The sequence below is a fragment of the Berghia stephanieae genome, chromosome 4, assembly GCF_034508935.2.
Source record: "Berghia stephanieae isolate SIO BIC M18660-M18661 chromosome 4, UCSD_Bste_1.3, whole genome shotgun sequence".
NCBI lineage: Eukaryota > Metazoa > Mollusca > Gastropoda > Nudibranchia > Aeolidiidae > Berghia > Berghia stephanieae.
The window spans coordinates 65,683,326-65,707,071 of NC_088363.1; the positions used below are offsets into that span (position 1 = coordinate 65,683,326).

At 35.5% G+C, this 23,746-nt stretch overlaps 2 protein-coding genes across 3 annotated transcripts in view; both read left to right on the forward strand.

Annotated features, from left to right (window-relative positions):
* Positions 1 to 9,674, forward strand: part of LOC144971044 (acetyl-coenzyme A transporter 1-like) — a 32,138-nt gene extending 22,464 nt beyond the window's left edge. The window contains exons 8-11 of the mRNA XM_078911368.1: positions 218 to 338; positions 612 to 720; positions 1,203 to 1,303; positions 1,515 to 9,674. Coding sequence (XP_078767494.1) covers positions 218 to 338; positions 612 to 720; positions 1,203 to 1,303; positions 1,515 to 1,688 — 505 coding nt within the window. The 3' untranslated portion in view covers positions 1,689 to 9,674. The remainder of the gene's footprint in view (positions 1 to 217; positions 339 to 611; positions 721 to 1,202; positions 1,304 to 1,514) is intronic.
* Positions 9,675 to 16,055: 6,381 nt separating this feature from the next.
* LOC144971046 (neuralized-like protein 4) overlaps positions 16,056 to 23,746 on the forward strand; it is a 42,366-nt gene continuing 34,675 nt past the window's right edge. For both annotated transcript variants that reach the window (XM_078911369.1, XM_078911370.1), the window contains exons 1-2: positions 16,056 to 16,265; positions 22,346 to 22,537. In XM_078911369.1, coding sequence (XP_078767495.1) covers positions 16,092 to 16,265; positions 22,346 to 22,537 — 366 coding nt within the window. In that variant the 5' untranslated portion in view covers positions 16,056 to 16,091. The remainder of the gene's footprint in view (positions 16,266 to 22,345; positions 22,538 to 23,746) is intronic.

The following is a 23,746-nucleotide window of genomic DNA, read 5'->3' on the forward strand; positions in this document are numbered from 1 at the left end:
AACATGGGTTTGACTAAAATGTATTTCACTATTTTGGGTTTTTATTACTAATAACATATAGCAAAAATATTGGGACCAAGGGTTGTTGTTATCCCCCATTATTATTGGTAGTGATGGAATTGTTTTATTTTATTTTTTTATTTCTCTTTTTTTCAATTGGAGACATAGCAATTTGCCTCTTTTTTTCATTGTTTCCACATCTGATCTCTTGATCTAGGCTGATATTGGGTACTGTGTTTTGCTCCGTCGTGTACTGGGCCCACTATGTACAACCAAACCCTGGGGAATTTCCCTGGTACTTCTATGCTGTCACCCTGATGTTGTACGCTGTTCATCAGGTAATTGTTGTGCTTGGTCATCTCTTATTTAAACATTATTTGGATTTACTAAAGATTGGTTTTTGGTGTAATGAACACATGTAAGATGGAGACTTATACTTTACCATTAGGTGTTAATCTATTTTTCCTATTTTGAGGTAAAATGATGATCTAAATAGAAGTGTGATTGCTTATATCTTTATTTTTTGATAACATTGTTTTATGAAATACAGATAATTGCTTATTTGCTTAGTGAGTACATTAATATCTGATTGGATCTTTTTGTCATTTCAGGTGTCTCTTTACTGTATGTATGTTTCCCAAATGGCATTTCATGCTAAAATTAGTGACCCTGTTATTGGAGGGACTTACATGACCCTTCTTAATACTGTTGCTAATTTAGGTAAGATTTTTTTGTCTTGAGCAAAGTCAAGACTGGTCATTTTTGTCCAGTGTTGTCTTCTTTTTGAGAATTTTAGTCATTTTTTTTTTTTAAAAGAAGCATCGGGATGATGGTAGTTTGTTGTTTTTTCTTTATTTTCTTGCTATTCTATGATGTGGGAAACTGAAAGGCTTTTTTTCACTTTTTAAAAAAAGTCCTTTTAGAGAAAATCTTTTTTCTTATCTATGAGTATTTTCATGGTGGACATTTCACAAAATATACTCAGAACAGGTGATGTCCCCATTTATTTTGGTGTAAAAAAACATGTTCTGTTTTACTATTTGATTTATCTTATTTGATTTTTCAAGTAGTAATTAGCAGGTAGGATGAATGTCTAAAATTAAAAAAAACATAATGGTTAGATTTCTGAAGATTGTTTTATTCATTTAGAATTGCTTTTCAGTCATATATTTTTTATGCTCTGATCGTCTTTTAATTTTCAGGTGGTAACTGGCCGAGCACTGTGACTTTGTGGCTCGTTGAATATATTACATGGAAGTCTTGCTCCAACGGTGAAACTTGTCATACCAAAAAACTTGAAAAGGTTAGTTGTAGTTGAACGTTGCTCGATTTATTCATGTTATAGGTCAAATAAATAGATCATATGTTTCCTTAGGTAGACGCATTGAGCTCTTAGTTTATTGAAATTTAAAGAGAATATATCTCGAACTGACGCCATTATGTATAATCAATTTTATTTTCACTCAACCTTTTTTTATTGCACTAATCTTCATCAAAAAATGTTTTTTCAACAGACTTGTACAGATGGAGGTGGGACTTGTACAACTACATTGGATGGCTATTATGTCATGTGTTCAGTTTGTGTTTGTATCGGTATTTTATGGCTATGGTGGCGATCAAATCGTCTACGTCATCTTGGTGAATTAGGTGAAAAAGCATGGAAGTTTAGTCCTGTAAATGAGTCTTAAATTATCATTGTTACATTTGAATCTGCTCTGTTTCAAATCTTTTAGTCCAGTGGTGTTGGTTCATTAGATAATTTTGTTTTCTGTAAGGATGTTTAACAGTTGTGTAAATATAATGTTTTAATATTTAAGTAGATATTTTAAAATTCAGTCTTCTTTTCATGTGATACAGGTGTAAATGTTAGCTTTATGTTCATATAATGTTGATTGCGTAATGTAACAGTAAAAAATTGCCAAAAGGAAGAAAGTTAACTATTAATCAGAATCTTCTTGCATATTAATAGTATGACACTTTGTTTGATATTTCAAACACTGAAAATCTATTTGGTTAAAATGGGTGGTACCTGCCATAACCATGAAGCAAGTAAATTCTCTCTGTCTCTTCTATCTATGTACTGTCCTTTTCTAAGTGCTGTTAATATAATCCATTGGTTGGATCTTAGTTTTTCCTGGCGCTTAGTAATTCAAGAATGTCACAAGAGCTGTTCAATTCTCTTGAAAACAAAACTGAAAAATTAAAAACCTAAAACTTGTGATTTGGAACCACTACATTTCCAGTTGAATAGCCAAGTTATATCATTAATTGATATAGCCCCTGCTCATCATTACCATCTGGGTGGGATTCATGACCTCCCATAGTGGGCAGGGGGGTACTTACTGCGTCTTCTATCCCCCTATATCTGTTTTCCAACCTGCTTTCTGTCTCTCTTGGAATGAGATTATTTGGTTTTGTACTGGCCCGGGCTGGTAGGGAAACAGTCAAATGTATAGTTAGTTTTGGGAGATGATCTTTTTTTTTCCCTTGTAAATCATCACACTGTTATATACTGTTTTATTTTTTTTTTTACATATCTAATGATTTGTAAACATTTGTGTGTTCCTCTTAGTGGGGACCTGTGCTTGTGTCTGGATGAGAATTTTAGGTGATCTCAAACTAAGAACACTGATAGTATGCTCTTGGAATCTACATCTGTTCCCTATTTGAACCCTTCCTCTTTGTCTTTTTCTTGTGTGCTTTGAATTGTAATTCTATAATCTTTTGACTATCCTATTGTTTCCTTTTTAATGGGCTGGTTTGACCTAAATGTGTTCCAACACTTAAAAACAAAAACCACACAATCAGGGCAGGTAAAATGAAGGGGGTAGGGGTTATTGCAGTTATGGTATTTGTCATTATATCTTGGCCCAAAGTGGGATGCTTTGCAAAAAGAACAACAATCAGATGAGTGGTTTCTTTGAGACATTGTTTGTGGGTTTTTTTGTTGTTGTTTTTTTGGTGTTTTTTTTTTCCATCTATTGTGTACAGTAGAATGAATTTGAATAGCTTTGTAATATATTTCCTAGCCCTTTCATTTTTGCCATGGTGTATTTATCATATTGTTTCAGATTGTTTTATTAAAATTTTAATAATTTTGTGATAATCAACATCTTAAATTATCATATTTTAATTAACTCAATTTTCCCTTTTCTATTTATTGAAAATACTTGGCTTTTTTGTTAACACTGCTGATATCTTATTTCATTCAAATGTGCCTATATATTTGCATTTTCCTTTTTTTTTTAAATTTTAAAGACTTTCAAAGACTTTAAATTATCATTTGATGTGTTATTGATCAGGGCCTTTGGTGATAGAAGCATTTTAGATTGTATAAAGGAACTGTACCAATCTATTTGTTGCATTATCTGTTATGAATTGATAGGGAATGGGCTTCATCTAAAAATACAGTTTACAGTTTCATGGGAGATATACAAAGCAAATTAAGTTGAAAGAAGACAACCACTTTTAGTTTTAAACAGAAATGAGTCACAAAATAGAGGGAAATTAAAACTAATGGCTGGACAAAAGGCTGAAATCTGAAGGCGGGTGTGACTAGCTTGCTTGTATTTTGTTGAAAACGACTCAATCATTTTTCCAAGCTCACTCAAAAAGAAATCAATTGAAATTATTTGATTGTGATTTTTTTTTTCATTTAACAAAATCAAAATGTAAGATGTACTGATTTGAAGATCTACTGATTTGAGGGGAGTCAGATGGAGGAGTTTGAAGATTGGAAATATATTAATTCACTATCATGTTATTTTGCAAATATTTAATGTGATGGTGATAATAATGGTAGTAATGATGATGATGAAGATAATAATAGTAATATGTGACTTTTCATTGCTGTATTTAAAGCGAGATATACTTACTGTAAAAGGGTCAATTGAAATTGCTAATGTCCGAGATTTGACAGTAGCAATCTACCCAACTAATGCTTTCATTAAATTGAGTTTTGATGTTACTGGTCATTAAAAAATAGATGCAAACAACTTGAATTTTGGTAAATGGAAAAGTTAATAGTAAGACTCATTTTAACTTATTGTTTAAGTAGTCTATGTGGTGCTATAAAAACTGTGTAAACTGGGTTTTGAAAGCAGGTTTAGAATTTGAGATATTCTTGAATGGGTTTGATGTAGGGTATTCTAGTTATTGAAGAGAATGATCACTGAAAGATTTTAGCTTAGTTTTCAGTACAGATAATAGGGAGATGTTGTTTGATATCTGAAGGCTTCTGTTTTGCGGCTTGAGATTTATGAGTTCAGAAAGATAAAAAGGGGCTAGTTTTATAGGTGTTTAAAGACTAATAAAGCAATTTTGTAAGTGGGTGGAATGCCAGTGCAAATATTTCAATAGTGGGGCTATATGGTCATATTTTCTTTTTCGGTGTGTTATGTGGGCTGCTGAATTTTGTATACTTTGAAATTAACCTATTAAATTCAGTGGCAGTCCTGACAGATGAGTATTACAATAATCAGGCTTTGATAATACCAAAGAAACCATTATTTTTTTTGGTGAAATTTTCGGTTGAAAATATTCTGACACAGCATGTTATTTTTATTTAAAAACTTAAAGATGTACAAACACTGGGAAAGAATCAATACTTTTTTTTACTGGGATATCATTGCAAGGGGTAAATTAATCCTGAAATCTATGCCAGATATTTTATTTTTTTTATTACCAACAAATTTAAATGATATTATTAAGAAAATATGATCGATATCCATTTTAAAGAAGCAAAATTGGGAGATATATTTTTTATTCTCGTACACTCTGTTATGTACTGTTTCAGATATTTATTTTGAATTTTGTAAACAATTATGTGTATTCCTCTTAGTGGGACCGTGTGCTTATGTATGGGTGGTACTTTTAGGTCCAACTAAACATGTTGATAGATTGTTCTTGAAAATCTTCTTCTGTTCCCTATTTGTACTAGTCTTTGTGTTACTTTTCTTGAATGATTTAATTATAGATCTAGATTTTATTTTTACCACTAGTGGGACCATGTGCTTATTTCTGGATGGGACTTTGGGTGATCTTCACAAAACAATGATTTGTGATTAATTCAATTTCGATGAAAGGCGATTTTGTTGGGGTTTTTTAACTTGTTTTTTTAAAATAACAAATATATATTAATAGGCATCGCTTTCAGTTTGCATTTAATTTTTATTAATGCATTCAGAATTTCATTTTTATGTCGTGCAAGACATATATATATATATATATACATATAACTAAACAAGTAGTTTGTGAAGAATTATTAGTGTTGCTTAGTGTTTGCAAATCTATTCTAAAAGAGTGACATGGGCATCTGCTTAAATTAACATTAATTTTATATAACACTCACAGTGCAGTCCTGATAATTCGAATTGGGTGGGAAAAGCAAATGACTTCGATTTATCAGAATTCGATTTGTCTCCAAACAAGGGAAATAACTAAACCTGACTCCAGGTATCAGGGTTATATTACTGTTGTAATATTGTTGTACCCTTGTTGTACACGTATGCTTTGGCCCTGGCCAAGCCGTGCCCTGGCCCTTACACTTACAAGCTACACAATAGCACAGAGTAGTAGTTAACACTGCATGCTGTGTAGGCCCTCTACTTCTAGATCTAGATCCATCGATCAATAAAGAAAGACAGCACAGAAGAGAAAGAGAAACGCATGGAGTGGGGTGTGGCCTATGATTGTTTGTGCCGTGTATTGGTCAGCTTGTGGTTATCACTGTGTGTTAGATCTATTTATAACCAACCCCCTTTGTTAGCCAGCGGCCAGCAGACCACAAGTTAGTCTTAGTGATGAGAGCGCGAGAAGGAGAGAGGGATGACGCGAGACAGCTGGTCAATTTGGAGAAAGAAGAGAGAGGGCGGGTGGGACGGAGAGGGAACAACACGCCATTACATGCCTCAGGGGTCTAGTTATTATTATTATCAGTCAGCTCAGTCATTAAAACGCGTGGGAGGGTAGATACAGAGAACAGGCAGTTCGTTATGACCTTCCAGAGTTGTTTTTTTTTAGTGATGGGCAAGCACTTGCACTTCGAATAAAGAGAATAACGACTGTTAGAATTCGAATTAACCATGAATATTTTATATAGAAAAAGAAGAAAATAATTCATTACATCGTATTTTCTTCGATTTAAAAGAAATTCGATTAATCAGATTTCGAATTATCTGGACTGGACTGTATTTATTCCATGGTTGCCATTCATAAGTCATAATCATGTATGAGGATCCCATGTTCATTCCAATATTTTGATAGATGAAGTGTTTTGATTTGAAGTGAAATCTCTTTATTTGTAAAATAAAAACTGCCAACATGAAGTTGAAGTTGACATTTAAATTACAAGAGAATATTCAGTAGATTCAGATGAGGCATTCCAGTTTTTATAATATTTCAATGCACTTTTTTAATACTGCCAAACAATACTTCTTGTAGGTATGTGTATGTGTGTGTGTATGTATAAATGTATCAAAGAGAGGGAGGGAGAGAGAGAGAGTGTGTGTGTGTGTATTATGCTTTCATTAACTTTATTGAAGATCTGGAGATTGGACAACTCATGTGGATATCTCATATTTTTTCTGGTCTTGTCAAAATAAATCTCATAATTAAGAAAATATGTATAAATCACTGTCTTATTATTTCAGATGAGATAATTTATCTCTATCTCTGTACAGTGTTGAAAAGTCTCCCGAAAGTCTCCCGAATCTGAAATTCTGTAATCCAGAAAGTTCTAGAACTAAACAATTTAGGGACAAGATAATATGAGATATGAAATTACTCATTCCATAATCCAGACTCAAATCCCCAAACCACCAGCCAGCGCTCTATAGTCCAGCTGCTGGATGACCAGATATGAAGGTATAAGGGCAGGTTCAGTAGATATCCAGGGGGGGCCTGATGGCTTAGTTGGTAGGTAGAGCTGGGGCCGGAATTGTTTTTTTAGGGTCTTTCGAATACCAAGTCTTTTATGGAAAGGTCTTTCGAACTCCAAGCCGCTCAGTTTGTTTTACTGTCATGGCACAAATGAAACCAAGATGAATTGTTTTCTGACCTAAATGAATTGTTTTGTGTGTGCAAGCTATCCAGGTAAGTACATCGCTTGCCAGTCAGAAAAAAAAAAGAAACAGCGAAGCTGCTTTTGAATAATAAAACCCGAACAATAACCCCAACAACTTAACCTTTCAAAGGCGAAAGTTCAATCTTACTTGGAGCTAAAAGAAGACCTCTTACTGTTTTCATCAAGACAAATAACGGCAATGCAATTATAGTTTAATCAAAGCCTGGGTCGCAATAGTAGAAACAGTTTATTCTGCATTAAAAATAATATAAAGGGAAACTTATTTGAAAACAAAAAATCAAGTGTCATGACGTCACTGGCAAAGGGTTGATTGAACACTCCGTCCAGCATTCTGTGACACTCCTACCTCATTGCTAACCCTATTTGTACCATTCCCCTTTGTCTTACTTTTTAGGGTGCCTTAATTGTAATTCTAGAACTTTAAATACTATCTCATTTTCTTCACTTTTTCTGGTGCTGATATGACCTAAATGTGTTGCAAACGCCATAAAACTCTTAAAAACAAAAACAGACTGTTTACTGATTCAAAATACTTATTTGTGTTGGTTATTCCTTGATCAGGAGAATTCTGCAATCCAGAGTTAGGACTGAATATGAATTGTAGTAAACAGAATCAGAGGATAGATAATGGTCTAATGCTGTACACTGTTGTTATCAAAATATAAAGATTATGCTTAAGTCATGCTAATCATTATATGTATTTTAATCATTGAATAATATTTCTGGGTGGGGGTTCCTTACCTCCCATAGTGGGCAGGGAGGCACTTACTGTGTCTTCTATCCCCCTATATCTGTTTTCCAACATGCTTTGTTTTTGTCTTGGAATGAGATTACTTGGTTTTGTCCAGGCCCTGGCCGGATACCCTAGCGGGGAGGGAAAACAGTCAAATGTATAACTAGTTTAGAGTTTTGGGAGATGATATTTTTTGTCCTGTAAATCATCTCTCTGTTGTGCACTATATTGTTTTGTTTACATATTATATATGATTTGTTTACATTTGAGTGTTTCCCTCTGCTACCTGTGCTTGTGTCTGGATGAGACTTTTAGTCGATCTCAAACTAAGTACTTTGATCGTGTGCTCTTGGAATCTACATCTGTTTCCTATTTGAACAAATTCCCCTTTGTCTTAGCTTTTCTTGCGTGCTTTAATTGCAATTCTAGAACTTTTAACTATCCCATGTTCTTCCTTTTTACCGGCGCTGATATGACCTTAATGTGTTGCAAGTGCCATAAAACCCTTATAAACAAACACACAAAACGTAAGAAGACATACCTTACCGCTTATGTTATAATCATTTATAAGACATTGTTTTTTTATTCTCAGTAAATGTAATCAATATTTTTTTGTCAGATAATGTATTCACCTTGCTATGTGTACACCTTACATGACAAAGTAAGATGCACCTGAGTAGAGCGAATCTACTCATTGGAACCAGTGATCTTAGGTCTCATACTGTAATGAAGAAATTGGCATTGTTTTAAATTAATTAATCAAACGGGCATTATACCCAAACAAGACTCAGATTCTGAGTCAGAATGCAAAAAAGTACATATCAAGGAATAAAAAAGTTTTACAAAAGGATTTCCACTCATTGAATTGTTATACAAATACAGTGATCAGTGTTTCATTCACTTAACATATATCTGGGTAGGGTTCCTGACCTCCCGTAGTGGACAGGGAGGCTTTTATTGTGTCCTCTATTCCCCTTTATCTGTTTTCCAAATTACTTTCTGTCTTTATCTTTGAATGAGATTACTTGGTTTTGTCGTGACTCTGGCCAGTCCTTGGATGGGAGGGAAACAGTTGAATGTATAGTTATAGTTTTGGGAGATGATATTTTTTTCCTTGTAAATCATCTCTCTGTTATGTATTATTATTTTTTATTTTTTACATATGATTTGTAAACATTTGAGTGTATTCCTCATAGGGATCTTGTGCTGGTGTCTGGGTGAGACTTTTAGGTGATCACAAAGTACATTGATAGTGTGCTCTTGGAATCCACATCTGTTCCATATTTGAATCAATTCCCCTTTGTCTTATCTTTTCTTGGGAGCTTTAATTGTAATTCTAGAACTTTAATACCATCCCCTTTTCTTCCTTTTTACTGGCGCTGATATGACCTAAATGTGCTGCAAGCGCTGTAAAACCCTTAAAAACAAACAAAACTGATAAACCTTTTCTTAAACCAATGATGACATTGTTTGTTTCGTTATAATTTTCAGTTTTAAATTTTGAAAATGTTTTTTTCGAATAACGTGGATTTCAGAATTGATATTCAAAGGTTGATGATTACAAATTGTATTAATCACAGTATTTTTTTTTCTGTCTTTTTGTGTTATGTAGAATCGATTATTTCTTGTGATAGTGTAAGAAAAAGTTTTCTCTCCTTTCACTCTTTACTGGTATATCATTTTATCTGCTGTTTACGCTTCTGGCAAAAAATAATAAAAGCTCACTGTTTCATATACAGTGGAATCCACATCTCTTGTTCTCAAATTTTATGTTCTCTGTCTAAATGTGTTCGATTGATGCTGTTTAAATTCAACCACAATTTCTGATCAGTTATGGATAAAAAACTTTTACCTGAATTTTATTTGTTTTGTTTCTTTTTTATTTACTTTGAAACAACAAGATGACTGAATGATGAGAACAAGCCACGCTTATTTCAACAATCATATTATCAAACAATCAAACAGCATCTTTAACATAGACTGACGGATGCAGTTCTGTTAGCTGAAACGATTGTTCTCTTAATGCCTTTCTGTTTAAACATGTAGTGGTTAATTAAATCAAATTACCGACCTCTCATAGTGGGCAGGGAGGTACTTGTTCTGTCTTCTATCCCCCTGTATCTGCTTCCAATTGCTTTCTGTCTTTGTCTTGGAATGAGATTACTTAATGTTGTCCTGACCCTGGCCGGAGTCTTTGGCTGGGAGGGAAACAGTCGAATGTATAGTTATAGTTTTGGGAGATGATATTTTTTTCCTTGTAAATCATCTCTCTGTTATGTACTTATTATATTTGATATTTTGAATATGTAATGGAAGCATTTGAGTGTATTCCTCTTTGTTAGATTTTGTGCTTGTGTCCGGATAAGACTTAAAGTGTGATCTCAAACTAAGTACATTGGTGGTATGCTCTTGGAATCTACATCTGATCCCTATTTGTTCCCAGATCCCCTATGTCTTACTTTTTCTTGGGTGCTTTAATTCTAATTCTATAACTTTTTACTATCCCATTTTCTTTCTTTTTCCTGGCGCTGATATAACCTAAATGTGTTGCAAGCGCCGTAAAACCCTTTAAAAAAAAAAATTAATGCCTTTCTGTTTAAACATGTGATTAATTAGATCAAATTACCAACCTCCCATAGTGGGCAGGGAGGTACTTGTTCTGTCTTTTATCCCCCTGTATCTGTTTTCCAATTGCTTTTTGTCCGTGTCTGGGAATGAGATTACTTAATGTTGCCCTGACCCTGGCCGGAGTCTTTGGCTGGGAGGGAAACAGTAGAATGTATAGTTATGTATAGTTATAGTTTTGGGAGATGATATTTTCTTCCTATAAATCTGGTTGGGATTCCTGACCTCCCATAGTGGGCAGGGAGGTACATACTCTGTCTTCTATCTCCGTATATCTGTTTTCCAACTTGTATTCTGTCTTTGTCTTTGAATGAGATTACTTGGTTTTGTCCTGGCCCTGGCCCGAGTCCTGGCTGGGAGGAAAACAGTCAAATGCATAGTTAGTGTTTTGGGAGATGATATTTTTTTTCCTTGTAAATCATCTTGTTATGTATTATTATATTTGTTATTTTGAATTTATAATGTAAGCATATGAGTGTATTCCTCTTTGTTGGATTTTGTGTTTGTGTCCGGATGAGACATAGGTGATCTCAAACTAAGTACACTGGTGGTATGCTCTTGGAATCTACATCGGATCCCTATTTGTTCCCAGCTCCCCTATGTCTTACTTTTTCTTGGGTGCTTTAATTGTAATTCTATAACTTTTTACTATCCCATTTTCTTCCTTTTTACTGGTGCTGATATGACCTAAATGTGTTGCAAGCGCCGTAAAACCCTTAAAAACAAAAACAAGACAAACTTCCTTTAAATCACCTCTCTGTTATGTACTGTTTTTATTTTTTTATTTTAACATATGATTTGTAAACATTTGAGTGTGTTCCTCTCAGTGGGATCTTGTGCTGGTGTCTGGGTGAGACTTTTAGGTAATCTAAACTAAGTATGATCGTGAGCTCTTGGAATCTACATCCGTTCCCTATTTGAACCATTTCCCCTATGTCTTTCTTTTTCCTCAAGTTCTGTACGTCTAGATTGTTTTACTATCCAATTTTCTTCTCTTTTACTGGCGCTGATATGACCTACAAGTGTTGCAAGCGCCGTAAAACCATTAAAAACAAACGAAGATCAAATTAACCCTTTGCAGTCACGTTTCTAGTTGCTTTTCCCTTTCACATATTATGTACATCAAATATTGTTGTTTTCACCAAAAGAGTAGTCGAACTCTGATTTCATCAATGAAGTTCCAAGGGGCATTGCTGTGACTGCACCCTAGGTTTTTTTTTTTTTTTTTTTTTTTTTTTTTTTTTTTTTTTAAAGTTAGGTCGGCAGCTATATTGACATCGATAAATGGGAAAATTATTATATATGGGAATGGAATCGGTCTCGTTGTTAAACGGTAAACATCAATAATATGGCTCACTTGAAAATAATGATAATAATAATTTATTATTAATATTAATTATTATTATTATTATTATATATGACGATGACGATGATGGTGATAAGAATAATAATAATTGGACTGGGCCATTATGAACCCTATCCCCGAGATACTCGGGATACTCGTATTACCTCGATTTTCTCAAACTATGTATCTTTCTATATCTATCCACAGTGGAACCCGTGTACAATAGGTCCGGATATAGCGGATCCGGTGATAAAACGGTGTTTTTTTTAAATTCCCGTTGTTTCGCCCTCTTTGCCGTTAGTAAAATTTACCGGCTACAACACGGGCTTTTAAAATTAAAAGCCTTATCGGTTATAATTAGGGCGCGAAAACCCACTCAATATCTCCAAATACAATGACAATGTTGTAGCCCACATTACGTTCAGATAACGGCGACGGAAAACTAGGCTAGGCCTAGATCGCGGATACTCTCTCTCTCTCTCTCTCTCTCTCTCTCTCTCTCTCTCTCTCTCTCTCTCCTCTCTCTCTCTCTCTCTCTCTCTCTGTGTGTGTGTGTGCCTGTGTGTAGGCTACTTACTACTCTACTACATCATTAATTTCAGTCCTAACACGCGCCTTGCTGCAAGCAGAGAGTGCCTATCCCAAAACACACACACACACACACAACGGTCGGTTTGAAAGTGTGTTTGTGTGTGTGTGTGTGTGTGAGAGAGAGAGAGAGAGAGAGAGAGAGAGAGAGAGAGAGAGAGAGAGAGAGAGAGAGAAGAGATTGTGATTTAGGCCATTTGGGTTATTTCCCTTTACATTCGGCTGTAACGGGACTCGGTTATAACAGGCTGGTCCCACATCTCTGTTCTGATGTTCCACTGCACAATATATCCATCCATCTATATATCTATCTATTCATCTGTGTGTAAATCAATTCCCTTTAATCATCCCCAAGGGACTATTCTGAGAGAAAACCGGATCACAGGCATCAGCCGAAGTTCAACGCCGTAAGTTAGCTAGGTGACTTATCATTTTGATAGAACGATTTAGTGTATTTTTTCGCCAAAAGATTTCAAAAATACGCGAAGAACCAGACGAAGGAAACATAAAGAACATACATCTGTGCAACCAACGACTCCCCTCTCATTTACGGACTAAATTCCCACCTACAACCATAAACGAAATAAAAGAAGTAGTACTAAAAGCCCAGAACAAATCATGTAGTCTTGATTCAATTCCAACGACTCTGATTAAGTCATGTATTGATGAACTTGCACCAAGCTTAGCGTCAATCGTGAACTACTCCCTCGAGTCTGCAATTTTTCCGTCATCGTTTAAGGAAGCTCTCGTCACTCCTTTTTTGAAAAAGCCAAGTCGAGACCCTTAAAAACTACCGTCCAGTCTCAAATCTCAACTTTATATAGAAGATCGTTGAAAAGCTTGTAGTACTGAGACGACATCGCCAAAAACAACACGTGTTCCAATTTCCAATCTGCTTATCGATCAGGCCATTCAACCGCTCTCCTTCAAGTGCACAACGACATTGTCAGGTACCTTGATCAGAAGGAGAATGTAGCGCTGATTCTTCTCGACCTCAGCGCTGCATTTGACACATTGGATTACGGAATTCTACTGCATCGACTGCAGCATTGTTTTAGGATAAAAGGCACGGCACAAGATTGGTTTTCTAGCTATCTGTTCAACAGTAAACGGCACTCTATCCAAACCAACTGCGCTCAAATACGGTGTCCCTCAAGGATCTGTGTTAGGTCCATACCTCTTCACAATGTACATTGGTCCTTTGAGCGATGTGTTGGTTACTCGTGGCGTTGACCATCATATCTATGTCGATGGCATACAACTTTAATGTCCAATGTCTTTGAACGATTGTGAATCTGTTAAAACCACTCTATCAGACTTAGTGCTAAAATTCAGGTCTTGGATGTCAGAGAACAAACTCAAGTTCAATGACGACAAGAGTGAACTCATTGTGTTCAGGGAAAAAATGGCAATACTGTCATGATGGAGGACATTATGGTAAACAACATCAAAATTCTATGATCTGAAAGTGTCAGAAATTTAGGCTTTTATTTAGATGAATTTTTGAACATGCAAAGTCACATCTCGACATTACGTCAAAATATCCACTATTCGCTCAGAAACATTGGATATAATTTATATAGCATAATATATTAACTAAAAATGCTCAAAGCGCTATATAAGAGGTTCCTGACCGACAACAACGCTTAAAACGAGGGACGAGACATATCTCGCCTGTTTCATACATGTAAGTGTAAGGCGATAGTACATTTTTTTTACGACGGAGACAACGCTGTTAACGGCCAAGTAATAATTCTTCACCTGAGTACGTTGAGAAAACGTGAGTAAAGAGCCTTTTCCAATGACTCAACTTTGGCCACTCCGAGCATGACTTGAACCCTGTATCTACTGGTCCAAAATTCCATACCAGTAAAAAAAAAATAAAAAAAATTGAGTTCCTTCACTGCAACCTTGTGCCAAAAGTATTCCGTGTAGGGGCCCATATTATTCCATCGCATAGTGCATGATTTTTTATATATACGTGGGGATATGACGGTTGTGGATGAGGGGGGGGGGGGGGGGGGGGGGGGGGGGGGCGGCGGCACATTAATATAATAATAATATAATAATAATATATAATAATAATAGATCTTTATTGTCCATAAATATGGCAATTTGTCATTTAGTTACACTTGTTATAATGTTAAACGATAACTAAGATTGAACAGATATTTCACTCCTACTTATTTTCTCTCTCTCTCTCTCTCTCTCTCTCTCTCTTCTCTTCTCTCTCTCTCTCTCTCTCTCTCCTCTCTCTCTTCTTTCTTTCTTTCACACGTGCGATATACACAACATAAACATATTCATTTCGTTTTCAATTTGTTACGATTGTGGCAATTCGACACCAAAAATTATCATCATTATCAATTGGTCAGTTAATCTTACATTAAATAAATTAATCAGTTAATCAGTCAACGAATCAATCCTTGGTTTTTCTGTACCATATGAAATATTCAAAATTTTTATTGCTGATGGAACGAACGTTGATTTATACTTGTTAGTTCTACATTTAATCTGACAAAACCTTCTCCCAGATGGTAAAAGACTAAATTCATGGTATAAAATATGTTTTTTATTGTTGGTAATTGAGAATGCTTTCCTTTCTATTGCTTTTCCATGAATTCTTTCTACTCCATCAAGAGGATGGTTTATTATTTTTGATGCCTCTTTGATAGATTTTGAAAATTTTGATTTATCTTTAAGTCGGCATCCTCCAAACCATATGGTGCAGCCAATAATTAAAAATATTTCTTTGATTTCGCCTCTCTCTCTGTAACGAGAAGCGAGAGATCCAGTTGTGAAAGGACGCAGACAACCTGTCCTTAGGGCTAGGCTTGTGCGGCTATGTGGTCTTGTGGTATGACACCCGCTTTCGGACCGGAAGGTCCTGGGTTCGAGCCTCGATCGGCGCATAGTTGAGCCCTTTTAAAAGACTCTTTACTCACTTTCTCTCACCGTACTCAGGTGTAAAATGAGTACCTGGCCGTTAACAGCGTTGTCTCTGTCCGAAAAAATTGTAATATCGCCTAACAGGCGTCATGTCCCGTCCTACGTGTCAGGTGTTGCTGTTGGCCAGGGACCCCTTGTAAAGCGCTTTGAGCACATTTAGTGGATATTGCGCTATATAAATGCTCTATTTTTTATTCTTTTTTTTTTTAATAATATAATATATTCTCTCGCATGAGAGCACGCACGCGCTCCAATTTTGCAATGCGATTCGTCAGTGGAACTCTTCTTTGTAGGATCGTAACTCAGCTGAGCAACCAGGGTTGCCAGTTTGGCATTTTAAATGCCAGATTCCAAAAATCTGGCATTTTTGAAAACCGTTTGGCATTAGAAAAATCATTTGGCATTTGGCATTTTCATTTGGCATTTTCTTTTCTTGTATATTATACTTCAAATGACACCTTTTCTCAACCGTGGTGTAGTGGTTTAGCACTCCACTTAGTAGTCAGTAGGTAAAAAATTACCCCAACAGGAAATTTAGTATAATTCAAAAAAAAAAAAAAAAGAAAAGAAAAGAAAACACGCAAGCCACCAGGATATGATAGTAAATTGTCTATCAAAAGTGAGTAGTTTTCTTAGTGGGGATGGGAGTCAACAGACTTTGGCATTTTTTGGAGTGTTTTGGCATTTTTTGAGTCTTCCACTGGCATTTTGTTGAAAAATAATCTGGCAACCCTGTGAGCAACCCTCGAATAATTTACTGAGTAAACATGGCGTCTTCCCTACCGATGTTCCACAGTCGAACGGGATCTCTAATAACACTAAGTAACAACAATCGAACAGCTCAAAGAAATCATCCATCTCAGGAATTCAACAATGGTGTTGTTCTTAGTGCTGAACCTCTTCGAGACAATCAAATATTTGAAGTTACAATCGACAAAAAGGTGAACAGTCTTAGTCTTACTCACGTAGGTAGTTGCATGAAAATTTGAGATTGCAGCAATTGTTTTCAAAATAGTCTCATGCTATTCTGCAAGAAATACACTTTTCAATGGTACCAAAATTATGACAATGTGACAATTAGAACCAAAGTTACGGGATTATTAGTCCGCAAAAGTGGACCAAAATACTTAATATAATTTAAGAGGAAAAAAGAAACTAAAACTGTGACCAGAGAGCAACCGAAAAGCGGGGGAAATGGAAAATCACGGTTATTTGGGGTGGAATACATATAAAACCATATATCAAAATGATCGCAAAGGAAAGACGAAGCAAATTAAAAAAAAATTAAATGATTATTATGCAATATTATGCAACGTCATGCAATTACATAACCCTAGAAAATGAAAAAAAAAAGACGCGAGGAACGGATAATAACTTTAAAAACAGATTTGAGGGTGGTCTTCTTCCAGAGCATGCTTACAATACTATGGCTATGATTAATTTTGAACACAAAAATTGTTAAAACAAGAGGAAAGGAGCGTAAACGTATGAATTTAGACACTAAAGTTGTGTCCTTGGGGAAGGCACTTAATATTTGGCATTGGCAAATGAGCAACAGACGAAAGATGACTGGTATTCGGAGAGAAGAAAAAAACAACAAAAAAACAATGAACAGGGCTAGAAATAAAGTTGAACAAGTGTCAGTAAATGCAACTTGCAAATGTACTGCCCAATGTTTTTGCATCCTTGGACAAGACATTTGGGCACCAACAGTACTCGGGAGAAACAAGCTTGCCGCTTTATATATGCAAACATGGTCAGTGATAAAAATGCAAAATTAAAAACAAGAACTACATAAGAGTGGTAGAGAAAACTTAACCTGAAAATGCAAAATTGAATATTACGTAACATATTACATAATAACAAACAATAAGCCGATAAATACCGACACTTTGCAAACTTTCTGCAACATAGGCATGTCATATATCAAACTGAACATCTCGAAGAGATGTATCATATGACTAACTATTAAACTACATTAAAATTGAAATGAACTTTAGAAAATTTGATAATTGCTTTGCATTCAACATCACTAAGAGAACAGATTAAAGGGTACTCACGTACTGACTCGCTTAAATCCATAAGATGGCTGATATGTGGCAAAAGACAGAAGACAACAAAATCTAGGCACTCTGGGTTGTTGGCTGCATGGAATGTAGACACAGGCAATATCCAGGTAATGATACTGAATAAATACATCGAAGTCCAAGCAATGATACAGAAGTAGTTGGGGGAGACTGACGATCGAATTCATGTTGTTACTTCAATTTCATATTTAAAATACAAGGCAGATTATTGGAGCTGGAGGAGGCAGTCGACGGGAGTTGGAGGTGGCAGACAATCAAATTCATGTCGTTATTTCAGTCTCATATTTAAAAATACAAGACAGACGACTGGAGTTAGAGGCGGCAGACGACTGGAGTTGGAGGTGGCAGACAATCAAATTCATGTTGTTATTTCAATTTCATATTTAAAAATACAAGGCGGATTATTGGAGCTGGAGGAGGCAGATGACGGGAGTTGGAGGTGGCAGACAATCAAATTCATGTTGTTATTTCAATCTCATATTTAGAAATACAAGGCAGATTATTGGAGCTGGAGGCGGCAGACGACGGGAGTTGGAGGTGGCAGACAATCAAATTCATGTTGTTATTACAATTTCATATATTCAAAAATACAAGGCAGATTATAGGAGCTGGAGGTGGCAGACAATCAAATTCATGTTGTTATTTCAATCTCATATTTAAAAATACAAGACAGACGACTGGAGTTCGAGGCGGCAGACGACTGGAGTTGGAGGTGGCAGACAATCAAATTCATGTTGTTATGTCAATTTCATATTTAAAAATACAAGGCAGATTATTGGAGCTGGAGGAGGCAGACAATCAAATTCATGTTGTTATTTCAATCTCATATTTAAAAATACAAGACAGACGACAGGAGTTAGAGGCGGCAGACGACTGGAGTTGGAGGTGGCAGACAATCAAATTCATGTTGTTATTTCAATTTAAATATATAAAAATACAAGGCAGATTATTGGAGCTGGAGGCGGCAGACGACTGGAGTTGGCAGACAATCAAATTCATGTTGTTATTTCAATCTCATATTTAAAAATACAAGACAGACGACTGGAGTTCGAGGCGGCAGACGACGGGAGTTGGAGGTGGCAGACAATCAAATTCATATTGTTATTTCAATTTCATATTTAAAAATACAAGGCAGGAAATGAAACATGAAAATGTGGTGTCATAATGAACGTCTGACTCTGAAAACAAAAAAAGTACTTCGATTATGATTAAATCAACAAAATTAAAAGTTATATAATAATTTTTGTTGTGGTAAAGAGTAAAGTAATGAATGAAATATACTTGAATTGGCTCTATCATGCTATTCTGTATTATTTGTATTGAAATTAACCACATTAAATTAAACCAACACACTTAACCTGCAGAACAAACAAAAATAAAAGATAAAAAATAATATAAGTGGAACATAATTTTTAGTTGTCCGGTATCATCCCAGTTAAAAAGTCATTTCAGTTTCAACATTCATTCATAAAATAAAACTAAAATTATGGATGGGACTATTTTCAGTCTTTTTACAGCAATTATTTAGCTTGAAATTATTTATACAAGTCACAAAAGCAAACGCAGTCGATAGTTTACAGACTGCACTGTACACAGGAGACTCGGGGATACATCGAGAGGCAATCCTGGTTGGCCGTCGCCAACTTCATGAACACGCATCGTATTTAAAGTCACTAAAAGACGCTTTCGCCAGCATCAATCACCACCAAAATTCACACAAATATAGAAAAATGGTTGGCGAATAATATAACATTAATTAAAAATAGGTAATATAATGAAAAATGTATTTAAAATGAAGTTAAAACTTACCAAATTTTCAAACAGCTGGCATCTGAACAAAGAATGAACGGATTAAAAATCTGAAAACGCCGCCTGATGCGCTGGCTTCTCCTCTTTAAAATGAGACCGGAAGTGACGAAATTAGTGCACAGGAAGCGATTCCACGGCAATGGAAGTAAAACTATGTTCACCGGTAAACACAATTTTCACTCCAGAGCCGTAACATCGATATCGGGGCTCGATCAGCGGCTCAGCCACGGGCGATGCGACTACCTACTCACGCATACCACAACCTCAATCACCACAGTCACAATCATCACAGTCACAGAGATGTCTCTCCATGCCATGCCACCCCCTCAGGCAACTTTGATATCAATATGCCTTCACAACTAAAGAGATTTTTTTTTTGCAAGAAGCCTACCTCTATTTCAAAACTCACATGTTTCAACTCTCTTTGCAGCTTTTCGAAGTCTCTGTAGACTGTAGAAAGAGACTATCAGTGATCAGACTAAGCAGCCAAGCACTTTGTTGTGATTGTCTTTGTTGACTTTGACTTTGATTCAGGCTCAGGCAGATACTTAGGGCTAGGCTTGTAGTTGTAGTATTAGCTATTATTATTAATAGGCAGTTGGCAGTGGTAAAATGTCCAGTCGGCACTCCAGCAGTGAGCCGATAAATGGGCTAACTAATAATACTAATTAAATAGGTAGCGTCAATTGCCAAGGACCTTGACAATTGTCAAATCGTCAATTGCCAAGGACCGTGTCAGTTCATCAACTACGCATGTGTACTTTTAACTGCCACGGAGTACCTTTAGTGTCACGAAGTGATGCATTGCCACAGAGTGATGTTATGTATTAATATCAATATTAATTAATACTCTCTTTTACTCTTCTTTCTCTCTCTGTGTCATTTTCTCTTTTTTTTTCTCTCTCTCACACACTCTCTCTGTCATTTTCTCTTTTCCCTCTCTGCCATTTTTTTCCTCTGTGCATGTATTTCTCTCTCTCTCTCTCTCTCTCTTTCTCTCTCTCTCTCTCTCTCTCTCTCTCTCTCTCTCTCTCTCTCTCTCTCTCTCTCTCATATTTCCTCTTTTTGTTACGGACCTTGCCAGTTGGTAGATCATCAACTATTTACTATTCATGCCACGGATTGATCTTGTTGCACAAATGTTTTACGTTAATTATTACGTATTAAGATGATGTGCAGTATATTTCCTTTAAAATAAAGGAAATCTTACTTTTCTTTTTTAATCTAGGACATGTTGGCAGGGATTTGCCACTTCGTCCTTCTGTTTTTTTCCCCCCGCTGAATCCAAAATCAACAGTAATTTTTGTTTGATATTATTTTAACTCATCTTGGAATTCGTGAAAAGACATAAAAATTAAAAACAAATGCCAACAAGTGTTGACTTGATGATCCTTTCCACAACGATTGACAAGGAATGAGTGAATGGTGTATGGAAGAAAAGAAAGTGACGGGGTTCGAGATACGTATGCGCGCAAATCGAGGCTCGACTGAAATCACCACATGCAGCTGATTGAGGCCCGACTGAAATCACCACATGCGGCTGAAGAGTTCCAATTTGACTCCTTGGCAATTGATGAACCGTCAACTACCAAGGACTCACTCCTTGGCAATTGACACTTCCTTACTAATACTCTAGATTCTAGATAGAATTACTAGATAGACTAAATCTATCTAATTCTAATACTAATGGCTAATGGCAATGGCTTTAACTAACTTAGGCTGGTCGTTATTGCCAGACATGTCTGCCATGTCTGTAATGATTATTGGCAGACACTGGCAATAACGAAAAGGCCAATTCACAGCTGATTTTTTTTTCTTATATTTTTCTTTCTTTGTCTGGTACTGTTTCATACACACACCTTTTCAAATCTTTATCTTACACCAGTGCCTGCTCCCTAATTTGTCACATTGATATTTTCAAAAATAAAAATCGAGCACGCTACTCTAATGTCTTCTTTCTTGTCCTCTCATGCTCAATAGTCAATATTGTGTTTCTCATGCATGCGAAGGTTCACTGCACTGCAAAGATGCAAACCCTTGTGAAGAGTAAATAGGCATTAAATCGACCCAACTATTGGGTAACCTCTGTGGTGAAATGATAGCATGTGTGAGCAGCAATCAGATAGTCTGAGGTTCATTCCCCAGTCACGGCAGGCTGATTTGTTTGCGATGATTTATTTCTTGTATTTTTCTTTCTTGCTTTGGCATTGTTACATACATACTTTGACAGATCTTTATATTACACCAGTGCCTTCTCCCTAATTTGTCACATTGATTTTTTTCCAAAATATAAATGGAGCGAAAATAATGTCTTCGTTCTCGTCCTCTCTTATTCAATTATTGTGTTTTTTCTATGCAAGCGTTGGTTTCCAGCGGAGAAGCATACCCTTGTGAAGAATATAGTCATTATATCGTCCTAACTATCAGGTAACGTATGTAGTGTAATGGTAGTATGTCTGACTGGTAATCATGTATTTTTCTTTCTTGCTTTGTCTAGCACACTTTTCCAGATCTTCATGAAAATGATGTAGAATCAACTCATCAGATGCACTAGATGCCAAACAATTTTGGCAAAATAAAAAATTTTCACGTTGATATATTGAAAGGATGTCTGATAATAATAATTTTAAAAATACCCAAAATCGTTTCTAGTATTAGAATTGAAAAAAACAAACAAACAAGTCTTTCATTTGTCACAAAATGGTTATTGCTTTAGAGAGTGTCTTTAACTGTCTATGCACTTTGTCCTGCATCTCTATATGTTCTTTGACTTCTGAAAATGCAGCTATGTGGTCTAGTAGTATGACATTCGCTTTCGGATTGGAAGGTCCTGGGTTCAAGCCTTGCTGGGCACATAGTTGAGTCCTTGGAGAAGGCTCTTTACTCATATTCTCTCATCGTACTCAAGTGTAAAATGAGTACCTGGCCGTTAACAGCTTTATCTCTGTCCGAAAAAATTTTAACACTGCCTAACAGGCGTCATGTCCCGGCTTAAATGTTAAATATTGCTGTTGGACAGGGGCCACTTGTAAAGCACTTTGAGCATGTTTAGTGGATAATGCACTATATAAAAAAAGCTCAAAATTATTTTGAAAAATGAAATGACAAATACAGGTTTATTTCAGGTTAACTCATGGAGTGGATCGATTGAAATAGGGGTTACAGTATGTGAACCAAGTAACCTCAATTTCCCATTCAGTGCAGCTGGATTTCGAGATGGAATATGGGTGATGTCTGGCATGTCTATCTTGTGTGATGGCCACTCTATGATTGAGGACTACGGCTGTGACTTGGATCAACTTAAGGAAGGGGACAGGGTATGTATTGAACACAAAATAATGAGTTGTATTTGTTCCGACTTGTTACATGGATTTGAAAGTTATAAAAAACAAACCAAAAAGAAAAAAAAAACAACATTGTATTCTCTGCTAGACAATGCAAATTTTCATGTTTCACTTTATTTAACTCATATGTATTTAGGTAAAAGAGCTCTATCGAAACACATCAAGAGACATAGTCACAAAGAGCAATATAAACTTGATGAGTATTAATTAAGTTAATACTTTCTTTCTGTCAGTTTCTCAACTTAAAATTATACTCATTACATCGTCAGAAATACCAAAACGGTTTGACTGGAAAAATACAAAACAGTTGCATTTGTGACACACCACTCTAATTTTCTGGCTTTTTTAAATTTTTGTAATCATTTGTTGGCATATCTGATTTATTATTTTAGAAATGAAATATCAAAACCATTTCATATGTTTTTTACAGTTAAGATTTTTAAAATCTGAGTCATTAGGTATGATGCACTCATTCTGTTTTAAGTTTCAAAATACAGCGATAAAACACATGTTCGGTTTGAAAAAAATAGAATGGATCCATTTGGAGAAGTTTTAAGTTTGAGTAAGTACATCATCCAAATTGTAATCTATCATCCAGCAAAGTACAAAAAAGACAAATTGTTTTTTTTTTCGTAAAGGAAAATTATCCTGTCACACCCATAAAAGTTATGATTGTTATCAAAATTATGAAGTGTTGCATACTTAAGGGGTTGGTCAATAATTGAAATTATGTTCAAATATATTATATATGAATGTAATTAATGTTCAGTATTGTCTACATGAATTAGTTGATATCCCTGGCTGAGCACATATCTGTTCTTGCAACAAAGTAATGTTTAGAGGGTCAATGATCAGGTGAATGACATTGAGCACAGCTTTGTGTTCATTGGGGGGGGGGGGGGGGGGGTGTTGAGGCACACATATTTTTTGATTTAACTTAGGTGTTAATGAATGTCTGTTGGCAATAACATATTTAAAGATTGTATTACAAATAAAAAGGGTATTTAACTACCAGGCAGCTTGTACTGTAAAAATTATGAAGTTTGATCTATATGAAATGGTAGAAGAATGTATGAAGCGATTTGAGCTTGGTGATGCTTTGAAGTTTTGCTTTTTACTATTTATTTCATATGCATTGAATTCTCTAAAACATTCCAATGAATCTATAGTTATGTTGGTTGT